This window comes from Dreissena polymorpha, chromosome 10, assembly GCF_020536995.1.
Source record: "Dreissena polymorpha isolate Duluth1 chromosome 10, UMN_Dpol_1.0, whole genome shotgun sequence".
Classification (NCBI taxonomy): domain Eukaryota; kingdom Metazoa; phylum Mollusca; class Bivalvia; order Myida; family Dreissenidae; genus Dreissena; species Dreissena polymorpha.
This window is the reverse complement of record NC_068364.1, coordinates 8,673,784-8,692,392: the sequence shown is the minus strand read 5'-3', so window position 1 is coordinate 8,692,392 and position 18,609 is coordinate 8,673,784. Positions and strand designations below refer to the sequence as shown.

The following is an 18,609-nucleotide window of genomic DNA, read 5'->3' as shown; positions in this document are numbered from 1 at the left end:
GGGTCTGTTTAAACATTACTCTCTGATCGAAACTGTTGGGTTCCAGAGGTCAAATAATGAATATCGAATTTACATTGTTATTCTCTCAAACTACTATATCGAGTTATACCAATTTAGATAAAACAGAACATTGAAAATTGTTAATAGTTTAAACAGAATCAGAAGATTATTTGAAACTCATAGTGTCTTATGGATTTTGTTCAAAACACAAAATCGCCATCCATGATCTGTTCTGAGGTTAATGTAAAAACGCATTTGTGCTTATACATGATTGATGGCTAGCCTTATATCACTTTAAGCTTTAAATGAGTCATTGTTTCAAAACATGCAAGAGTTTATATACATCAACCTCGTCGTAAATCAATATATCAAAATGTAAATTCGATTTAATTGCAATTACATCACTCAAAGCCGGAAAGACTATAACTATTTCGAATGTAGCATCATATAGCGGGCCTCTACCAAATTATGAACCGGCGTAAACATTGACCATACCCCGAAAGGTCACAGGTTCACTATTTATATTAATGGTATACAACTTGAAAAAAAATATCGGATACCAGAATTAAGCCTAGTGCTTAGCTTTTTCGCATGAAACACTGTCAAGTTAATCGCTATGAAAATTGTTCAAAATATGGTCCCGGGATCAACTTTTGCCATTTAAGCGATGGACTTCGATAAGATTATCCAGGGTTTGATTTCCGGCCTGGTCACATACATTATGTAGTGAATGTAGTGAATGTAAGTTATTTGCATACGTGAGTACATTATTTCTTGTAAACCAGTTAACCCAGAAAATGTTTCAGAACATTAACTTGTCACCGTGATATGACCGGAATACGGTTAAAATGGCCAAAAAATATAATTAAAATAATGATATCAAACATTTCAACAAAATATAATTGTTTTTCTATTTCGGAAAGGCTGACTATCTTCTGCTTACTTGTCAGCAAGCACTCTGGAGATAATGTCAAGAAAGGTTAATTAAATGATTTCCAACAATATTTACTGAAATCATATTGTTATTAGTCCATCTGTATCATCTGTTACTAGCACTTCAATCTTAAGGATAACATTCCTAATCCGCTTAACGCATCATTATGATGGGTTTCATTAAGGTGAGCGACCCAGTGTCACTATGGCATTTTTGTGTTATTCATATGTTTTGTTCAATAATTGCTCGTCTTAGTAATTAAGTTGGAAATATCAGTGTGAACAAATATAAACAAGCATTTATATCGTGTTCAATTGTCAGATAACTCGTTTAGTTTTTTATTGATATAACACAATAACATAGTTAAAATGGCTTTATGTTGTAGTTATATTCAATATAAATGTTGCTCGAGGCATGGTGATGGAGCTTACCTTCTAGAAATTGACAGTTGCCCATTACTTGCCACTCATATTGACCAGTGCTTCTATTACCCGCATGCTAGTTTTTGTCCTCCATCGAGAACTGTGTCCCTGGTCTGCTCAGGTTTGTATATGTTTTAATTTTAATAATGTAAATATATGTTGACTATATTGAATGTAATTATACTTGAGAGAAATACTTCAACATGTATAAAATATTTATAAATATTTTTGAACCCGCAAAAAAGTGCTGTCATATGAATTTGAATTTGTTCGTTTGTTTTTAGGGTTAGGGTACACAAAATACAGAAATTTAGGAAACACGTTTAAGAGAAAAAGTATTAGTACCAGTTAGTTTGTTTTACTAATGCGATTATTTGCATATGGAATACAGGACAATTCATGCATCTCAATACTAAAAAGTAACATTATTAAATGTCCAATTCAGGTGAACATTTACAATTTTAGATCAAACAATTTAACTGGTATTTACCTGGTATTTCAATTAAAGTTGAATCTTCTATTTTCTATTGCAAAAAAAAGGTAGTGAACAAAACAATATCTGGCCCGTAAAACGGTACATAAACATAAGCTTTGTTTATTTACTAGATTAGTGATGTGCACAAGGTTTCATGGTTGTCATGAAAAGTTTTATGTCGAACCGTTCGAAGGTAAAAATACATGTTTAGGACCGTCTTTGACGCATTATGAACAGTAGTTTAGTTTTGAACTAAACCGTATTGTACCGATGTTCGTTATATTTTTTTAAGAACCGGTTTATTGGTTGACCCCGAAAATGAACTGTTTTATTTACACCGAGAACGGGATTTGTCCATGCAAATCTATTGCCTGTGATTTTTTACATGGAAACTTAACCGGAGAATATACCGATATACATGTGTAATCAAAATAAAGCTTGAGCTGGTTTATTCTTATAAACTTGGTTTGGGTTGATATCGGCTCCGTCAAATTTCTCCGTCATATTCTAAACGCATTCGGATGTGGTTTTAATAGTTTAAACCATCCGACAATTGATACATTATATAAAACATTTTGGGGTATGAAAATGCATGTTTGATCAGTTAGACTTGGGCGAATGTGTATATCTCTATCTTTTCTCTATATGTAAACATTTTAAAAATATTATTTAGACTATGTCCAGTTTGCATTTAATTAAAACAAAGCAAAAATCCTGAAACTAAAACCCATTTTTCAACCTGCTCCGATTCCATTGTCTTTTTTAGAACATGTAAAACTATCATAATTGTCATAATGATTTGTCTTTTGATTAATCTCGATTTAATATTGAATGTTCGTTTTCCTGACAAAATATTGCGTGTTGCTTCACAACTGAGGTCAACCATCTGGAAGAGTCACTGTAAAGGATTAGGGGTTTAACCCCAGTGAAAAACATGCCTCGCCTTAAGGAAAGAATTTTCCACAAATAATACCCGTATTAATAAATATCAACCACACAGCTATGTGATTCAAATCGAAAAGCAACAAAACAAACTACCGATTCAATATAGTTTACCTCACATAAATCGTTATGACCAGTTTAGGTCCCTAACGTACGAGAAACAAACCATCCAAAAAATAAAAATGTAACTTGTTTGTCTAACAAGAACAGCGCGTGTTAAACATAAACGAATGGCGTTAAGCCTCTGTCACATACAGCTGTGCGGTAGCGCTTTTTTATCGCCCTCAACACGATTGATTGTTTGAAACTGATAAAGTATTTGTATTACTCATTTATAAAACAATAAAAAATAATTAGAAAAACCCACTTTGAGCAAACTTGACAAATAGTGAACACACTGGCTGCCGAAAACTGCGACTTCGGTCTATACATATTTTTTTCGCTACCTTGCTGGTCAATTTAATGTCATATGGCCCTCATTATTTTTTATTTCTTAAATTATTGACATTTGAATACCGTGGCTTATTATCCACCACCAGATTAAATTGTGTGTCTAAAATGAAACTACGATGATTAAAGGTAAATATTAACTAATTTTTGTAAGTTTTTATTTCTTAAAGAAAACAGAATTCTCGCAATTCTATTCGCAGACAATTTATTGCAAAAATAACAAAGCGCAAAATACGATGAATGCGGTTTAAACGAAAAGAATGAGTGAGTTATCCGAATTATAAAAATGGTGTTTTAAAAATGATCATATGGCTATTTCATAAAACAGTTCAGTAACGTGGCATAAAGCAAGCAGATAAACACATAAGTATCCGTCTTAAACAACATGTTACAGTATAGAATGGATTCTTTCCACTAAAAATGCTACATATGTCCTGTTTCAATAAGGAATATCTACCACATTGACATAACATTCGCTCGACCGTCATTGAATATATTTTAATTGGAATAGAAATGTTTACTCTGTAACAAACACGAAATATCCCCCCACACACAAAACGTTTAATTGCAGAATGCCCCGTCTTGATGGTATCCGATGGATCGGTAACATACAGCTTAAATGGAACTGTCGCAACTCCAATTTGCAATGCTGGGTTCAGTTCTAATGTCAGCATATGCCAGAACGGACAGTGGTCGCCTCCAAACATTGTTTGCACTCGCAGTAAGTTGTCTTGTACAAAAAGCGAACTTGAGCGAATTTATATTGAACGGTTGTATACTTTCCGTTTGGTAATAATCAATTCAACCCACCCTTATTATGTGGGTATTTGTGCGACCAAATTTAAAAAGAACTTGATTGGTACCAATAACAAATCTTAATAACTAAACTGTAATGAGTGGTGCCTCGACCAGATTATTCATAGTTTTTCTTGATACTCCTGTTTTCAGATTGTACATTACTAGTTTAAAACTTAAGGTGAATGTGTAATCGTTCAAAAATGTAATTAAAACACATATGATATGTTGCATCAAATAACATTCAATTCGCTTGAATGCAGACATTGGCAGTTGCTTCCGTCAAAAGTTCAGTACCTCAGTTGATGCAACCGAAACGTTGATCTTTCAGTTTAGTCTCCAGTGAAATTCACCCAAAAATGGACACACAGGATATAGAATATAAACACAAAAGGCGTTTCTGCAAATGCTTAATGTATCGTTCAAAATTTATCTTAATCGATTAATCTGTAAATGATATCAATTTATTCATGGCAGGTGTTACTGGCATTCACCAATAATTGTAATCTAACAGAGGACCCGCTTTATCTATGGAACTAACGATTGTTTTTGCCTAAGCTGTAGGGCAATACTTGTTAATACAAAAATGATTTTAAATTGAGAGACCAATTTTTGTGATATTGTGTCCTTCGTGGCTATTCTGACGGAATGCAATTATTAATGATTGCAGACCCACCACTGAATATAACAGATGTTCGCCTTGTTGATGGACCAGATCCTAACGAAGGTCGAGTGGAAATAGCTGTGGGTGGCGTTTTTGGAACAATTTGTGACAGCAATTTTGACAAAAACGATGCCGATATGATATGTAAATCTGTCAACTCTAGGTATACCATTACAGAACAGTTTAAATTTAAACACTTGTTAAATAAGACTTAATATGAGTTTATTTTATTTCGCATATATTGATAAGCTTTACAACCTCGATTTCTGATTTTACATGTATAATATACAAACATAACATTTTAAAAATACATCAATAGGTGAATATATGTCGAAGGGAGGAAATATGTGTGATACGTCTTGCTTATTCTGAATTAAATAAATATATAGAAATTAAATCGCAGTTGCTGCCTACAACATGTATGCCAAATCATCTATACAGATATAAAGCTTCTCAATAATACAAAACGTTTACATCTACACAGGATAAAAGAAATTAGCAGAAAAAAACAGCGATCACTTATTTCTCTGAGTAACAATGTTTTACTAGCGAACTCATCTGTATGTACGTTTACTCGTAGACCTCGGTTTCTTTACAATATTTATGTTTATGTAACTGTCGTTTAAAATGCAATTATTAAATTGTCGTAATATAAAACATGTCAGCCAAACATTTATATATGGCCAATTAGTACCATGCCAAACTCAAATTAAATGCGCCGTTATCATTCTCGCACTTGGCGAGGGGGGGGTTCTCAAAAAGAACTTATGCGTGCGGTGTGCGTGTAATAAATAGGATGTGTTTCATCGATATATAGCTCTTAAATCAATAGGAAACACCACAAATGTTTTATAAATACATTATGGTAAATGTATCATAATGCTTTTTCTTTAACAGTTACAGATCTGTATACATCCCTGGTACAAGACATGGCAATGGCTCTGGACCTGTACACATTGATCAACTTCATTGTGATGGAGCTGAAGCTTCCCTTGACAAATGTCTATACGTTCAAAACGGACAATGCAGTCACAGCCGAGATGTGTCTTTACTTTGCAACGGCATGTGATATTTTGGTTATATTTATTTTATTTACTATAACAGCATTGCACTTTTGTACATATTCTCTAACTGCTAATGTCAAATATATATATATGTGTGTGTGTGTGAGTGCTGCAGAAAAGACAAATGAGCGAATGGTTACCGTACATGGCGTTTTGGTAGCATATGCCTCCAATCATCCAGCCATTTCTCTCGTAACATAAACGTATGTCAAGTGTATGACCATCAGTTACAAAAACATTTCTTTATTTTCACCAATGTAAAGCATAAAGCCACCGGGGTCTGTTTAAGCAAAACAATGGTTGGATTTATTACCAATCAACCAATGTATAAATGGACAAGATTTTGTGTACAGTTTCATTCAAGTATAGTTCAGCATCTAAGAAACGTTTGGAGACTACTACGTTCCCATTATCACAAATGGCGCCACAATTACAATCATGGGATTAATCTTCGACTAATCGTTTTGATCGTATCATCTTGATCCTTTTGGGTATTATCAAAAGTCAATCTTGTCAAGCTTGCTTATCGTATTTTTATACTGTTAAAAATGCTCGATTAAAATGTTGAACTGCAATATATTGTTTATAGGGATAAACGTTGATTAAATCGTGAAATATATCGCAACCATAATTGTATCGTATAGTACCGGAGCCGACTTCTTCTTGATAAACGTTGGATAATGCAACACATCCTAAAGAACGATTAGAGGAATCGCTAAATAATTTAACATTTTCGTCGGACTGTATGGCTGTTTTACAAATCCTGCCACTGGGAAAATATTATAAAATAAAATTAAAATTATTTCACTGAACTTTGTTTCATTTAATAATGTCTGTGTTCGAAGGTGCGAACATAATTAAAACATTAATGTACAATCGGTACGAAGTTAGAGAACGAACTCGATTTAACTCCAGAGGCATAAATACAACCTGTGCAATTATTATTTAAAATAGTTATTATTTTACAGGTTTCTATCGAAATTGTGTCGGTACGAAGCCCATTTAAAGATAAATGATTATTTTAAAGAGTATTTTGGACAAGAATATTTATTATAATTAAATCTAAAAAGAACGCGTTTTAAATATAAACATTCCGGTAATATGGTATCACACTTCTTTTAAGTTGATAAATGTATATGATTTACGTTCTTCCATCAATAAAAAGTCAAAACAACTATGAATCATTAAACAGGCACACCAGTGCAAGTCCAAGACATACGCCTAGTTAACCAGGAGGTATATCCATATCGAGGTACGGTCGAACTGAAAATCAACGACACATGGGGAACCATCTGTGGCAACATGTTTGGCGTGGAAGAGGCAACTGTTCTTTGCAGAATGATGAATGCTAGGTGATCATGAAATAGTACATTTTAATATATCTTGACATTTATGTGCGTAAAAAAAATAAATGTGTTTTACAATTTAAAATTAAATGTTACTACTATGAATGTTTTGAAATACGTCTTATGTTATCAAACTAAAAAAAGTAAATGCATATACTACATCGGAGGACAACTTCCTTCTAATCTAACGTTTAATCCAATTCCCGCGAATCAATTTGCAATATACTTGAAAGTATATTTTGTTCTCTCTTTTAGCATCGTGTGGGTATAACGATTCAAATGGCACATGAACCTTACTCCATTGTTATATAGAATTTGCGATGGTGTCATTTATGATAACTCATTAAAGCAAACATTTTCACAAAATAGTTGTAGTTGATTGGTGTTATATCGCTTTTAATGCACTTGGTTTCTTTGTTGAAATTAGTTTTTCTGAGTGAAAATTTATTTTAAGCTCTCTCCTATTTCTTCACGAAATGTCAGTAAGTGCTGTTGCAGTTGCAAGACGTATATACTGTATGTCTCGCTCACTCAGTAATTAATTTGACGAGGTGTTTTCTCACAGAAACCGTTCTGGTTTTTATCCAAACATATATTAGCCTGTTGTTCATGCAATGGTTGCTTTTTTCTTTCTGCAGTTTCGATTGCCTCGAAATGCTCTGCACATATGCCTCTCCTCATGGATTCTCCCAAAGGGCACTTCGTTTAATATCTAACTTTTAATTGGCTGTTTAGTTTATTTCTATAATAGCAAATGACTTCCCAGTCTTCTCAGACTAGTGTGGGCACTATAGCAAAACAGTTGATCAGGTTGAAACTAATACATTATTAATATGGCAAATCAAACGCACTCACCTTTTGCAGCGATTTCTTATGTTCAGTCTTGGTTTGTCTGACAAAATCTGACTGCTTTGGTAGTCAGGTTTATAGCTTTGTGCTTCTCATGCGGCTAAGAGTAAATACAACGTAGATAGTAGATCTAATGGGCTGTTGACCACTTAGTTAAAGTATCGCTTTAACCAATCCGTTGGCTTCAATCAATTGTGAAAGATAGACATGTCAATGCATTCAATTTCAGCTACGGGTCATTCAGAACAAATGCCGGTTATGGAAGAGGATCGGGCAAGGTACATTTTGCCAACTTGATGTGCTCAGGGTCTGAAAAGGATGTGAGTGAGTGTATGTATCAGTCTTCACACACATGCAATCACTCTGACGATGTGGGTATTCAATGTACAGGTACGAATAAATATATCTCATAGTATTTGACTTCAAGTATAAAACTAAATGTTATTTGGCAAATGTCTTAAAGCTTCGGCGGTGAAACCATGTAAAATGTCACGAAATGTTATTTTTTAACCGGATTTGGCAATGACAATTTTAGGCTTAAATATCTGCGTATTCTCTGCATATTTTTTGTCTTGGAAAATCTTCATTCAAATTCACGTGAATGGTCTATGGATGATCGTTACCTTACATGTGCTTATTCGTTCCACTCCACAAATTGAAAATAAATATGTATTTACAACATTTTTTTCAAAACCATAATGCTAGATTTGTAAACAAAATCATTCCAATGTTGATAACGTGGTCAATACCAAGATCATTTAAAGATTCCGCTCTATTGCTAAAATGCCGCTTGATCTAAACAAATCATTAGGTTTTAAGTATTTATTAATGAAAATGTACTTAAATGTTCCTATGCGCATCTCCTACAATATATGTACACATGGTTCCGCTTCAATTCAGAATCAGAGGGGGTAATCACGTGACAGACAAGATGGCGACGATCATGCCGAGGCAGATTTTTTTCGTCGTTTTATAACCTTTACTACTTGTATTATCATTTGTTATTCCGCTCACTTTCCAGCCATATTAGAACGAAAGTTACCGGCTTTTATTTCATTGTAATATTCGTTATATATCTCGACTTTACTCGGTGCGAAATTTCTTAGCGGGATGACCTAATTAGGGCTCCACTAAGAAAATGTGCGGGGAGTAAAGTCGAGATATAAAGCGAATTTAAATATGAAATAAACGCTTATCACCTTTTTACTGATATGGCTGGAAAGTGAGCGTCATTTAAAAAAATAACAGAAGTAATAAAGGGTATAAAACGGCGAAAAATAACTGTCTCGGTATTGACGTCGCCATCTTGACTATCACGTGATAACCCCCTCTGAGAATATGGCTACCATTGCTAACAGAAATACGTCTTACAGCCATTGTCTTCAAATTAAATATTTGCAAAGATTTGCGTAACATGGTCGTTTGCTGAAATTATTCAAAAAGATTCCACAAACAACACTAACTGGGACTAAAAATATAATGAGTGAAAAAAACAAATAGTAACACAATATTTCCCTCTTAGCTAATGAACAAACAATTAAATTATGTTACCTATATGTACCATAGGTGGTCCTACGTGTAATGTTTTGGTTCGGCTCAACTGAACAAGGTGGTCGCGCTTTAGCTTTAAATCATATTTATTCGTTTGACATTTTGACTATATAGAACGTCTGTACTTTTTCACCAACTTGGAGATGTACCTTCATTGGCAATATAAACATCTATATTGTATGCGTTTACTCATTTGTATCGTTTATTAATATGTACACAGTGCTTAATCAAAACGGATAATACCGGAAACAAAAGTGCGTTACCGGCTTTTACGCAATGAATATTACCAGAATATTAACTTTGAAAAAATGCATGGTTATCCCAGGCCAAGTAGTAAACAATAAAACGAAAGTATGCCGAATATTTTAACACTGAACTTAATGAATTTTAGCCTATAATATTTAGAAAAAATAAAAAATAGTATTACCGATTTAATGAGAACGAATGAAAACCAATGAGCTACATCTATCTCATAGTCATGAACGAGTATTAGAAAATTGCTTATTTGGCTATTGAAACGTTTGCTTTACAATCAGTACGAATCTGTTATATTTATAATCAATTCGTTGGCACCTAGAGCAAATTGCGGAAAGCGACAACGTCAATCCTTTGCGTTTAAAACGGGTCACCTGATAACAAATATTGCCACCGGATATAGTCTCATACATGGTGCTGGGTCATATGTGAAAACAAATGATACACATGAAAATACGTGTTTTATCAACGAAATATGCTTATGCGGTGTGCAAAAATTGACTTCTCTTATGGACATGGATAGCAAATGCCATTCTATTATATGAACATAAGCCGTGTTTTGTTGAATTATCCACACCATTCCACCACACCCCCTGCCCCAATAAAAAGGAGAAATGTCAACTAACATAAACATATTAGCACATACATGGCTATTTTATTTACTCCCATCTAATATGGTTGTTTCTTTAAAAAGTTTTGAGATAAAGGTTAAATGCACACATCGCCTTTAAAAAGTTAACGACATTCATTGGTGGAAATTGGTGGAAATGTGGGTCGGGTACGAGGTTCGGAGAGCTACTCCGCATAAACGAAGGCGGGAAATGATAAGCGACGGAAACTGCTCTTCAAATTAAATAGTTAAGTGCTGTACAAATATTGTGTTTTCACAACTTTTTTCACATTTATTATCTATCCAGGGACGGTATAAGAATATTTTTTAAAGGTGATTGCGAGGCGGAGTTAGATTGGTTAGAGTGTTTGGCAATTCCAAACAACTGCAACTGACTCAAAAGCCAAAGGTTATGTTTTGCTTTTGCAAACATATTTAGAAACAATTAATGCCATCAAGTATGCAAAATAAATTTTATACCGAAATCGCAGCAGCTTTAAAGTTAAGGCTTATCATTTTGATGTAAAATCATTTCCTCGCCTTAACTTGACACAATGTTGATGTGACACTGTGACCAGACGCCGTTCAGTGCGGGGTATGTTGCATATATGAACACGTATATGCGTTATACGAGATACGCATACATAAGCTGTGGTAACGAATATGAGTTTCGGTTTTGCAGACTAACATTAAAATGAAAAAAATCATTAAATAAAATAATTTAAAAAAATAAGATATATCTATATGTTGATGATGAAATACTCGAATCAATATTGAGGGATTTTTTTTACAAATCCGTTCATTTTAAAAACAGTAATAATGTAATTGACGTTAACAATCGGTGAGCAGATTCGTGATACTTTGTTACACACTCGTGTTAGAACTCAAGAGTCAGATGTTTGATTCCCCTCTCATCCCTTCACTACTTTAGTGTAAGCAGGTTTTGTGCATAAACTGTCGGACTATGTGAGTCCTACTTCGACATTTTATTGCTGAGAGTGACAATTAAATCTACTGAATAAATGCCTGTAATTCACTGGAATACAGTTTTGTGAAAACTAAAACTGTGCTTTCAGTATTATGAGATTAAACAAACACACTTACCTAAATAGAGAAGTCAATATGTGTGTGGTATTATTTGTTGCCGTTTCAGTTATAAGTCTGAAAAGCAATGTGTTTTCCAAAATTGCCCTTTTTTTGGTTCAGCGCCATGATCCAACTTTTGAAAACATTCTTTTGAAGAAAATGATTTTCTGTACTAACCTGTCATAGATGGTCTATTTTCCAGTTTCTACATTTACTATCACCAATATTCGTCTGGCGGATGGCACTAGCACATTTGATGGACGATTGGAATTATTTGCGAACGGCTATTGGATTTCGGTGTGTGATATGTTCTTTTCTTCAAATATTGGCGAGATGTTCTGTCGGATGATGAATTTGACGTATGTATTGCAAATGTTTATTTGATCATTTATCATTTCGCATGTCAATACTAGTAGAGTCTATTTTGTACATACAAACGCAAACAAACAACAGCACAGACCAATATGAAATCTTGTTTTGAGTTCAGCTGAGCCTAAAGTGCTCACTGCTGAAATAATGTGATCAGTTACGATCCGTTGTTCGTTGAACAGCAATGTGTCTTTTTTGTGACATTGAAAACGATTTACTTTAGTGGATTTAAATCAAACTTGTTTCACATGTTCTTTAGTTTGACTTCTACACATTCAAATCCAACTATGGCATTTAAAGCCACATCGAAATATAACTTATAACTTTCATAAACTAGTTGCATTGAATTGAAGTCGAAACGACTTCCATTATTTTATGTTGTTAAAACATGGTTTGGGAAATGGCAGATTCCCTTATATGATATACATAGAAAACGATATTTTTTGAATGGCTTATGACCGCTTATCGAAATAATTGTATAGGTAAATGTACAGTTTTTCGGTGACACAACAATAGGGGGTGCATACACGTTCTAATCGTATTTTGAATATGTTTGCATTTTATAATACCTGCAATTAAAGACAGGGCAAACATAAAACACAAACCACATTATGATGAGCGCTCTTAGAGTTTTTAATCTAGTCGTAGTCAACAAAATTCCCCGCCTTCTGATGGGTAATGAATTTATTTCATCGCCAATAGTTCCACTCTCACTCTTCGTATGCCTTTGTTTCGGAAATGGCACGTAGATAATTTGAAACAAGGCTACACACGAGCATATAATGCAATACTTATCAAGAATATATCATTCTGAACCATAGGACAGGGTGATCCACAATGTATCTTTTAACGTTCTTCTTCATCAGTCAGCTTTAAAACACATTTCCTTCTAAACCGCTACCGGCTTTTATAAATTTGCATAGGAGTATATCCAGTTTCATTCGTGTAAAGTTATCAATCGTGACGGTCAGCTGCATATGTACGTACCCAATGCAAAATATACATTTGAGAAGTGAGCACGTTAATGCACTTTTCACAATGAAACCATGATACCCAGATAACAACTATTTTGTACCTAACCTTATAATTTGTTTCTCTATCTAATGTTCCAAATCATCTCCAATCCATGAATGAAGTGGTTTAAATAAACTTATATAGCAAATAAAACTCCTTTTTCTAACCAACCCACTGAAGCTCGATATTTAGTATTTAAAATCAGAGGGTGGTTGTTTTAAAAGATTGCTCATATCAATTTCCTTGTTCTTCACTGACCACGCGATAAGAGTTATGTAATGTAATGCCTATTTACCCAAATATTGTTAATGTTTATATATCCTTAAAGCAATGTCCAATGATGAAATAAATAATTGTGTCCAAATATTGTCATTTGGACGGATTTAAAGTGGTCAAACTTCAGAGTTATATTATAAATGTACACGTTATTTACAAAATAGCTCTTGCAATTACAAAACCCAGAGCTTTCAAATTTGGTATTTGTCAAATAGTGGTCTTACACGAACCTAGTTAAAATAATAATAATTGGACCAACACTTTGGACTCGCAGGGGTCGCATTTTAAATAAGAGAAAGATAAACATAAATAGCAAAAATATCCTCTCTCGATTTCAAAAGACAAATGGATCCTGTTTAAGTTTTATTTCAAGGCAATATTTTTACAAATGTAACATCAATATATAATACTATTAAATGCGTCTTCATAAAAATGACAAATAGAAACAAACAGGTTTTATGTTTTGAACTGTAAAATAGTGATTTTCTCTAGAGTCTGTTTAAACATTACACTCTGATCGAAACCGTTGGGTTCCAGAGGTCAAATAGTGAATATCGAATTAACATTGTTATTCTCTCAAACTACTATATCACGTTATACCGATTTGGGTAAAACAGAACATTAAAAATTGTTAATAGTTTAAACCAAATCAGATGATTATTTGAAACTATAAGCGTCTCATGGATTTTTTTTTTAATCACCATCCATGATCTGTTCTGAGGTTAATGTAAAAACGCATTTGTGCTTAAACATTCTTGATGGCTAGACTAATATCACTTTAAGCTTTAAATGAGTCATTGTTTCAAAACATGCATCAGTTTATATACATCAACCTCGTCGTAAATCAATATATATAAAAATATAAATTCGATTAAATTGCAATTACATTACTCAAAGCCGGAAAGACTATAACTTCAATATTTCGCATGTAACATCGTATAGCGGGCCTCTACCAAATTATAAACCGGCGTAAACATTGACCATACCCCGAAAGGTCACAGGTTCACTATTTATATTAATGGTATACAACTTGAAAAAATTATCGGATACCAGAAGGAAAGCCTAGGGCTTAGCTTTTTCGCATGAAACACTGTCAAGTTAATCGCTATGAAAATTGTTCAAAATATGGTCCCGGGATCAACTTTTGCCATAAAACCGGACCGTCTTTAGCAATGGACTTCGATAAGATTATCCAGTGCTTGAGTTTTTACCCGGTCACATACATTATGTAGTGAATGGTCATGACATTTAGTCCGTTGTAAGTTATTTGTATAAGTAAGTACATTATTTCTTGTAAACCAGTTAACCCAGAAAAGGTTTGAGAACATTAACTGGTCACCGTGACATGACCAGAATACGGTCAAAATGGCCAAACAAAAATAATTAAAATAATTATATTAAACAATTCAACAAAATACCATTGTTTTTCTATTCGGAAAGGCTGACTATCTTCTGCTTAATTGTCAGCAAGCACTCTTGAGATAATGTCAAGAAAGGTTAATTAAATGATTTTAACAATATTTACTGAAATCATATTGTTATTAGTCCATCTGTATCATCTGTTACTAGCACTTCAATCTTAAGGCTAGCATTCCTGATCCGCTTAACGCATCATTATGATGGGTTTCATTAAGGTGAGCGACCCAGTGTCACTATGGCATTTTTGTGTTATCCGTATGTTTTGTTCAATAATTGCTTGTCCTAGTAATTAAGTTGGAAATATCATAAGTGTGAACAAATATAAACAAGCATTTATATCGTATTCAATTGTCAGAAAACTCGTTTAGTTTTTTATTGGTATAACACAATGACATAGTTAAAATGGTTTTATGTTGTAGTTATATTCAATATTACTGTTGCTCGAAGCATGTTGATGGAGCTTATCTTCTAGAAATGGACAGTTGCCCATTACTTGCCACTCATATTGACCAGTGCTACTATTACCCGCATGCTAGTTTTTGTCCTCCATCGAGAACTGTGTCCCTGGTCTGCTCAGGTTTGTATATTTTAATTTTAATAATGTAAATATATGTTGAATATATTGAATGTAATTTTACTTGAGAGAAATACTTCAACATGTATAAAATATTTATAAATATTTTTGAACCTACAAACAAGTGCTGTCATATGAATTTGAATTTGTTCGTTTGTTTTTAGGGTTAGGGTACACAAAATACAGAAATTTAGGAAACATGTTTAAGAGAAAAAGTATTGGTACCAGTTAGTTTGTTTTACTAATGCGACCATTTGCCTATGAAATACAGGACAATTCATGCATCTCAATACTAAAAAGTTACATTATTAAATGTCCAATTCAGGTGAACATTTACAATTTTAGATCAAACAATTTAACTGGTATTTACCTGGTATTTCAATTAAAGTTGAAGCTTCTATTATATATTGCAAAAAAAAAGCAATATCTGACCCCTAAAACGGTACATAAACATAAGCTTTGTTTATTAACTAGATTAGTGATGTTCACAAGGTTTCATGGTTTTCATGAAAAGTTTTATGTCGAACCGTTCGAAGGTAAAAATACATGTTCAGGACAGTCTTTGACGCATTGTGAACAGTAGTTTAGTTTTGAACTAAACCGTATTGTACCGATGTTTGTTACGTTTTTTTTAAGAACCGGTTTATTGGTTGACCCCGAAAATGAACTGTTTTATTTACACCAATAACGGGATGTGTCAATCCAAATCTATTTCCTGTAATTTTTAACGGGAAACCTAACCGGAGAATATACCGATATAATAAAAATAGAGCTGGGTTTTTTTAATTCTTATAAAACTTGGTTTGGGTTAATATCGGCTCCGGCGAATTGCTCCGTCACATTTCTAAACGCATTCGGATGTGGTTTCGAAAGTTTAAACCATCCGACAAGTGATACATTATATAAAACATAACGGGGTATGAAAATGCACGTTTAATCAATTAGTCTTGGGCGAATGGGTCTATCTCTATCTTTTCTCTATATGTGAACATTAAAAAAAAGTATTTTTTATTAAACTACGTCCAGTTTGCATTTTATTAAAACAAGACAAAAATCTTAAAACTAAAACCACATTTCTTAAACCTGCTCCGATTCCATTTCCTTTTTTTCAGAACATGTAAAACTATAATAATTGTCATAATGATTTGTTTTTTGATAAATTTCTATTCAAATATTGAATGATCCTTTTCCTGTAAACATATTGCGTGCGGCTTGAAGGCTGAGGTCAACCGTCTGGAAGAGTCAATGTTAAGGTTTAACCCCAGTGAAAAGCATGCCTCACCTTAAGGAAAGAATTTTCCACACAATTACCAGTATTAATAAATATTAACCACACAGTTATGTAATTCAAATCGAAAAGCAACAAAGGAAAATACCGATTTAATATAGTTTACCTCACATAAATATGTATGACCGGTTTAGGTCCATAACGTACGAAAAACCATCCAAAGTAATATAATGTAACTTGTTTGTCTAACAAGAACAGCGCGTATTAAAAATGAACGAATGACGTTAAGCCTGTGTCACACACAGCTGTGCGGTGGCGCTTTTTATCGCCCTCTACACGAATGATTGTTTTAAACTGAAACAGTAGTTGTATGACTTATTTATAAAACATAAAAAAGACAATGTTAGAAATAGAAAATCCAACTTCGAGCAATGATAAATAGTGAACACGTTTCCGAAAACTACGACTTCGGTCCATGAATAACATAGATGACATGTCCTCAAATGGCTATAATATATAAAAAAAAAAGTTCATTAACGTCGCATAAAACAAGCAGATACACACATTGGTATCCGCCTAAAACAACATTTAATTGTCTACAGTAGCATCGCTGCAAACAATGTCACGTGATTAATAATAAGGCTTATAGTAATGATAAATATTTAAGAAAAGTCTGAGTTTCAGTTAAGAAGGAAAAGACAACCGTATGGAATGTATTTTTTCCACTAAAAATGCTACATATGTCCTGTTTCAATTAGGAATATCTACCACATTGACATAACATTCGCTCGACCGTCATTGCATATATTTTAACTGGAATAGAAATGTTTACTCTGAAACAAACACGAACTACCCACACACACACAACGTTTAATTGCAGAATGCCCCGTCTTGATAGTACCCGGTGGATCGGTGACATACAGCTTAAATGGAACTGTCGCAACTCCAATTTGCAATGCTGGGTTCAGTTCTAATGTCACCGTATGCCAGAACGGACAATGGTCGCCTCCAAACATTGTTTGCAGTCGCAGTAAGTTGTCTTGTACAAAAGGCGAACATGATCGAAGTTAAATTTAACGCTTGCATACTCTCCGTTTAGTAATAATGAATTAAATCCACCCTCATGTGGGTATTTATGCGAACATATTTTCAAAGAACTTGATTGGAACCAATATAAAATGTAAATGACTAAACTGTAATGGGTGGTGCCTCGACCAGATTAGTTATAGTTAGATTACACTAAATACAATGCCCATAGTACCACACTTAAAACTCTGAAATGGCCATGCATTTTTCTTGATTATCCTTTTTTCAGATTGTACATTACTAGTTTAAAACTTAAGGTGAATTTGTAATCGTTCGAAAATCTAAATAGGACACATATGACGTGTTGCATCAAATAACATGTAATTCGCTTGAATGCACACATTGGCAGTTGCTGCCGTCAAAAGCTCAGTACCTCAGTTGATGCATCCCAAACGTTCATCTTTCAGCTCGGTCTCCAATGAAATTCGCCCAAATATTACAGAGACACACATGATATAGAATATAAACACGAAAGGCGTCTATGCAATGCTTAATGACTTAAATACCAGAAGAGAAAATGAAATCTTCAAAATAGGGCACTACTTTAAATAGAACCGCGTAGGGATAAATACTGATTGTTGAAAATGTTACCATAGATTTATCATTCACAATTTGTCTAAATCGATAAATCTTTAAATGATATCAACTTTATGCATGTAAGGTGTTACTGGCATTCACCAATAATTGTTATTTCAACGAGGACCCGATTTATATATGGAACTAACGATTGCTTTCCCCTAAGCTGTAGGAAAATAGTTGTTAATACAACAATGATTTAAAATTGAAAGACCAATTTTTGTGAGATTGTGGCCTTCGTGGCTTTTCTGGCGTAATGCAATAAATAATGATTGCAGACCCACCACTGAATATAACAGATGTTCGACTTGTTGATGGACCAGGTCCTAACGTAGGTCGAGTGGAAATAGCTGTGGACGGCGTTTATGGAACAATATGTGACAGCAATTTTGACTACAATGATGCTGATATGATATGTAAATCTGTCAATTCTAGGTATACCATTTCAGAACAGTTCAAATTTAAACACGTGTTAAATTAGACGTAATGAGTTTAATTAATTTCGAATGTAGTGATGTGCTTTACAAACTCGATTTCTGATTATAAATGTATAATAGACATACATAACATTTTTAGAATACATAAATTGGTGAATATATGTCGAAGGGAAGAAAAATTGGTTTG

General features: G+C 33.6%; 2 protein-coding genes across 10 annotated transcripts in view; one reads left to right on the top strand and one right to left on the bottom strand.

Moving 5' to 3' along the window:
- Nucleotides 1-18,609, bottom strand: part of LOC127848007 (dynein axonemal assembly factor 11-like) — a 234,516-nt gene that overhangs the window by 150,176 nt on the left and 65,731 nt on the right. The gene's annotated exons all lie outside the window — the stretch shown is intronic.
- The window catches only part of LOC127848005 (uncharacterized), a 139,760-nt gene that overhangs the window by 84,224 nt on the left and 36,927 nt on the right, over nt 1-18,609 (top strand). For 4 of the 7 annotated variants that reach the window (XM_052380273.1, XM_052380274.1, XM_052380272.1 and 1 more), the window contains exons 12-21: nt 1,320-1,477; nt 3,795-3,944; nt 4,689-4,845; nt 5,580-5,743; nt 6,939-7,098; nt 8,171-8,331; nt 11,646-11,802; nt 14,941-15,098; nt 17,204-17,353; nt 18,264-18,420. In XM_052380273.1, coding sequence (XP_052236233.1) covers nt 1,320-1,477; nt 3,795-3,944; nt 4,689-4,845; nt 5,580-5,743; nt 6,939-7,098; nt 8,171-8,331; nt 11,646-11,802; nt 14,941-15,098; nt 17,204-17,353; nt 18,264-18,420 — 1,572 coding nt within the window. The remainder of the gene's footprint in view (nt 1-1,319; nt 1,478-3,794; nt 3,945-4,688; nt 4,846-5,579; nt 5,744-6,938; nt 7,099-8,170; nt 8,332-11,645; nt 11,803-14,940; nt 15,099-17,203; nt 17,354-18,263; nt 18,421-18,609) is intronic. The other 3 variants (XM_052380276.1, XM_052380277.1, XM_052380278.1) reach the window with 3 other exon arrangements.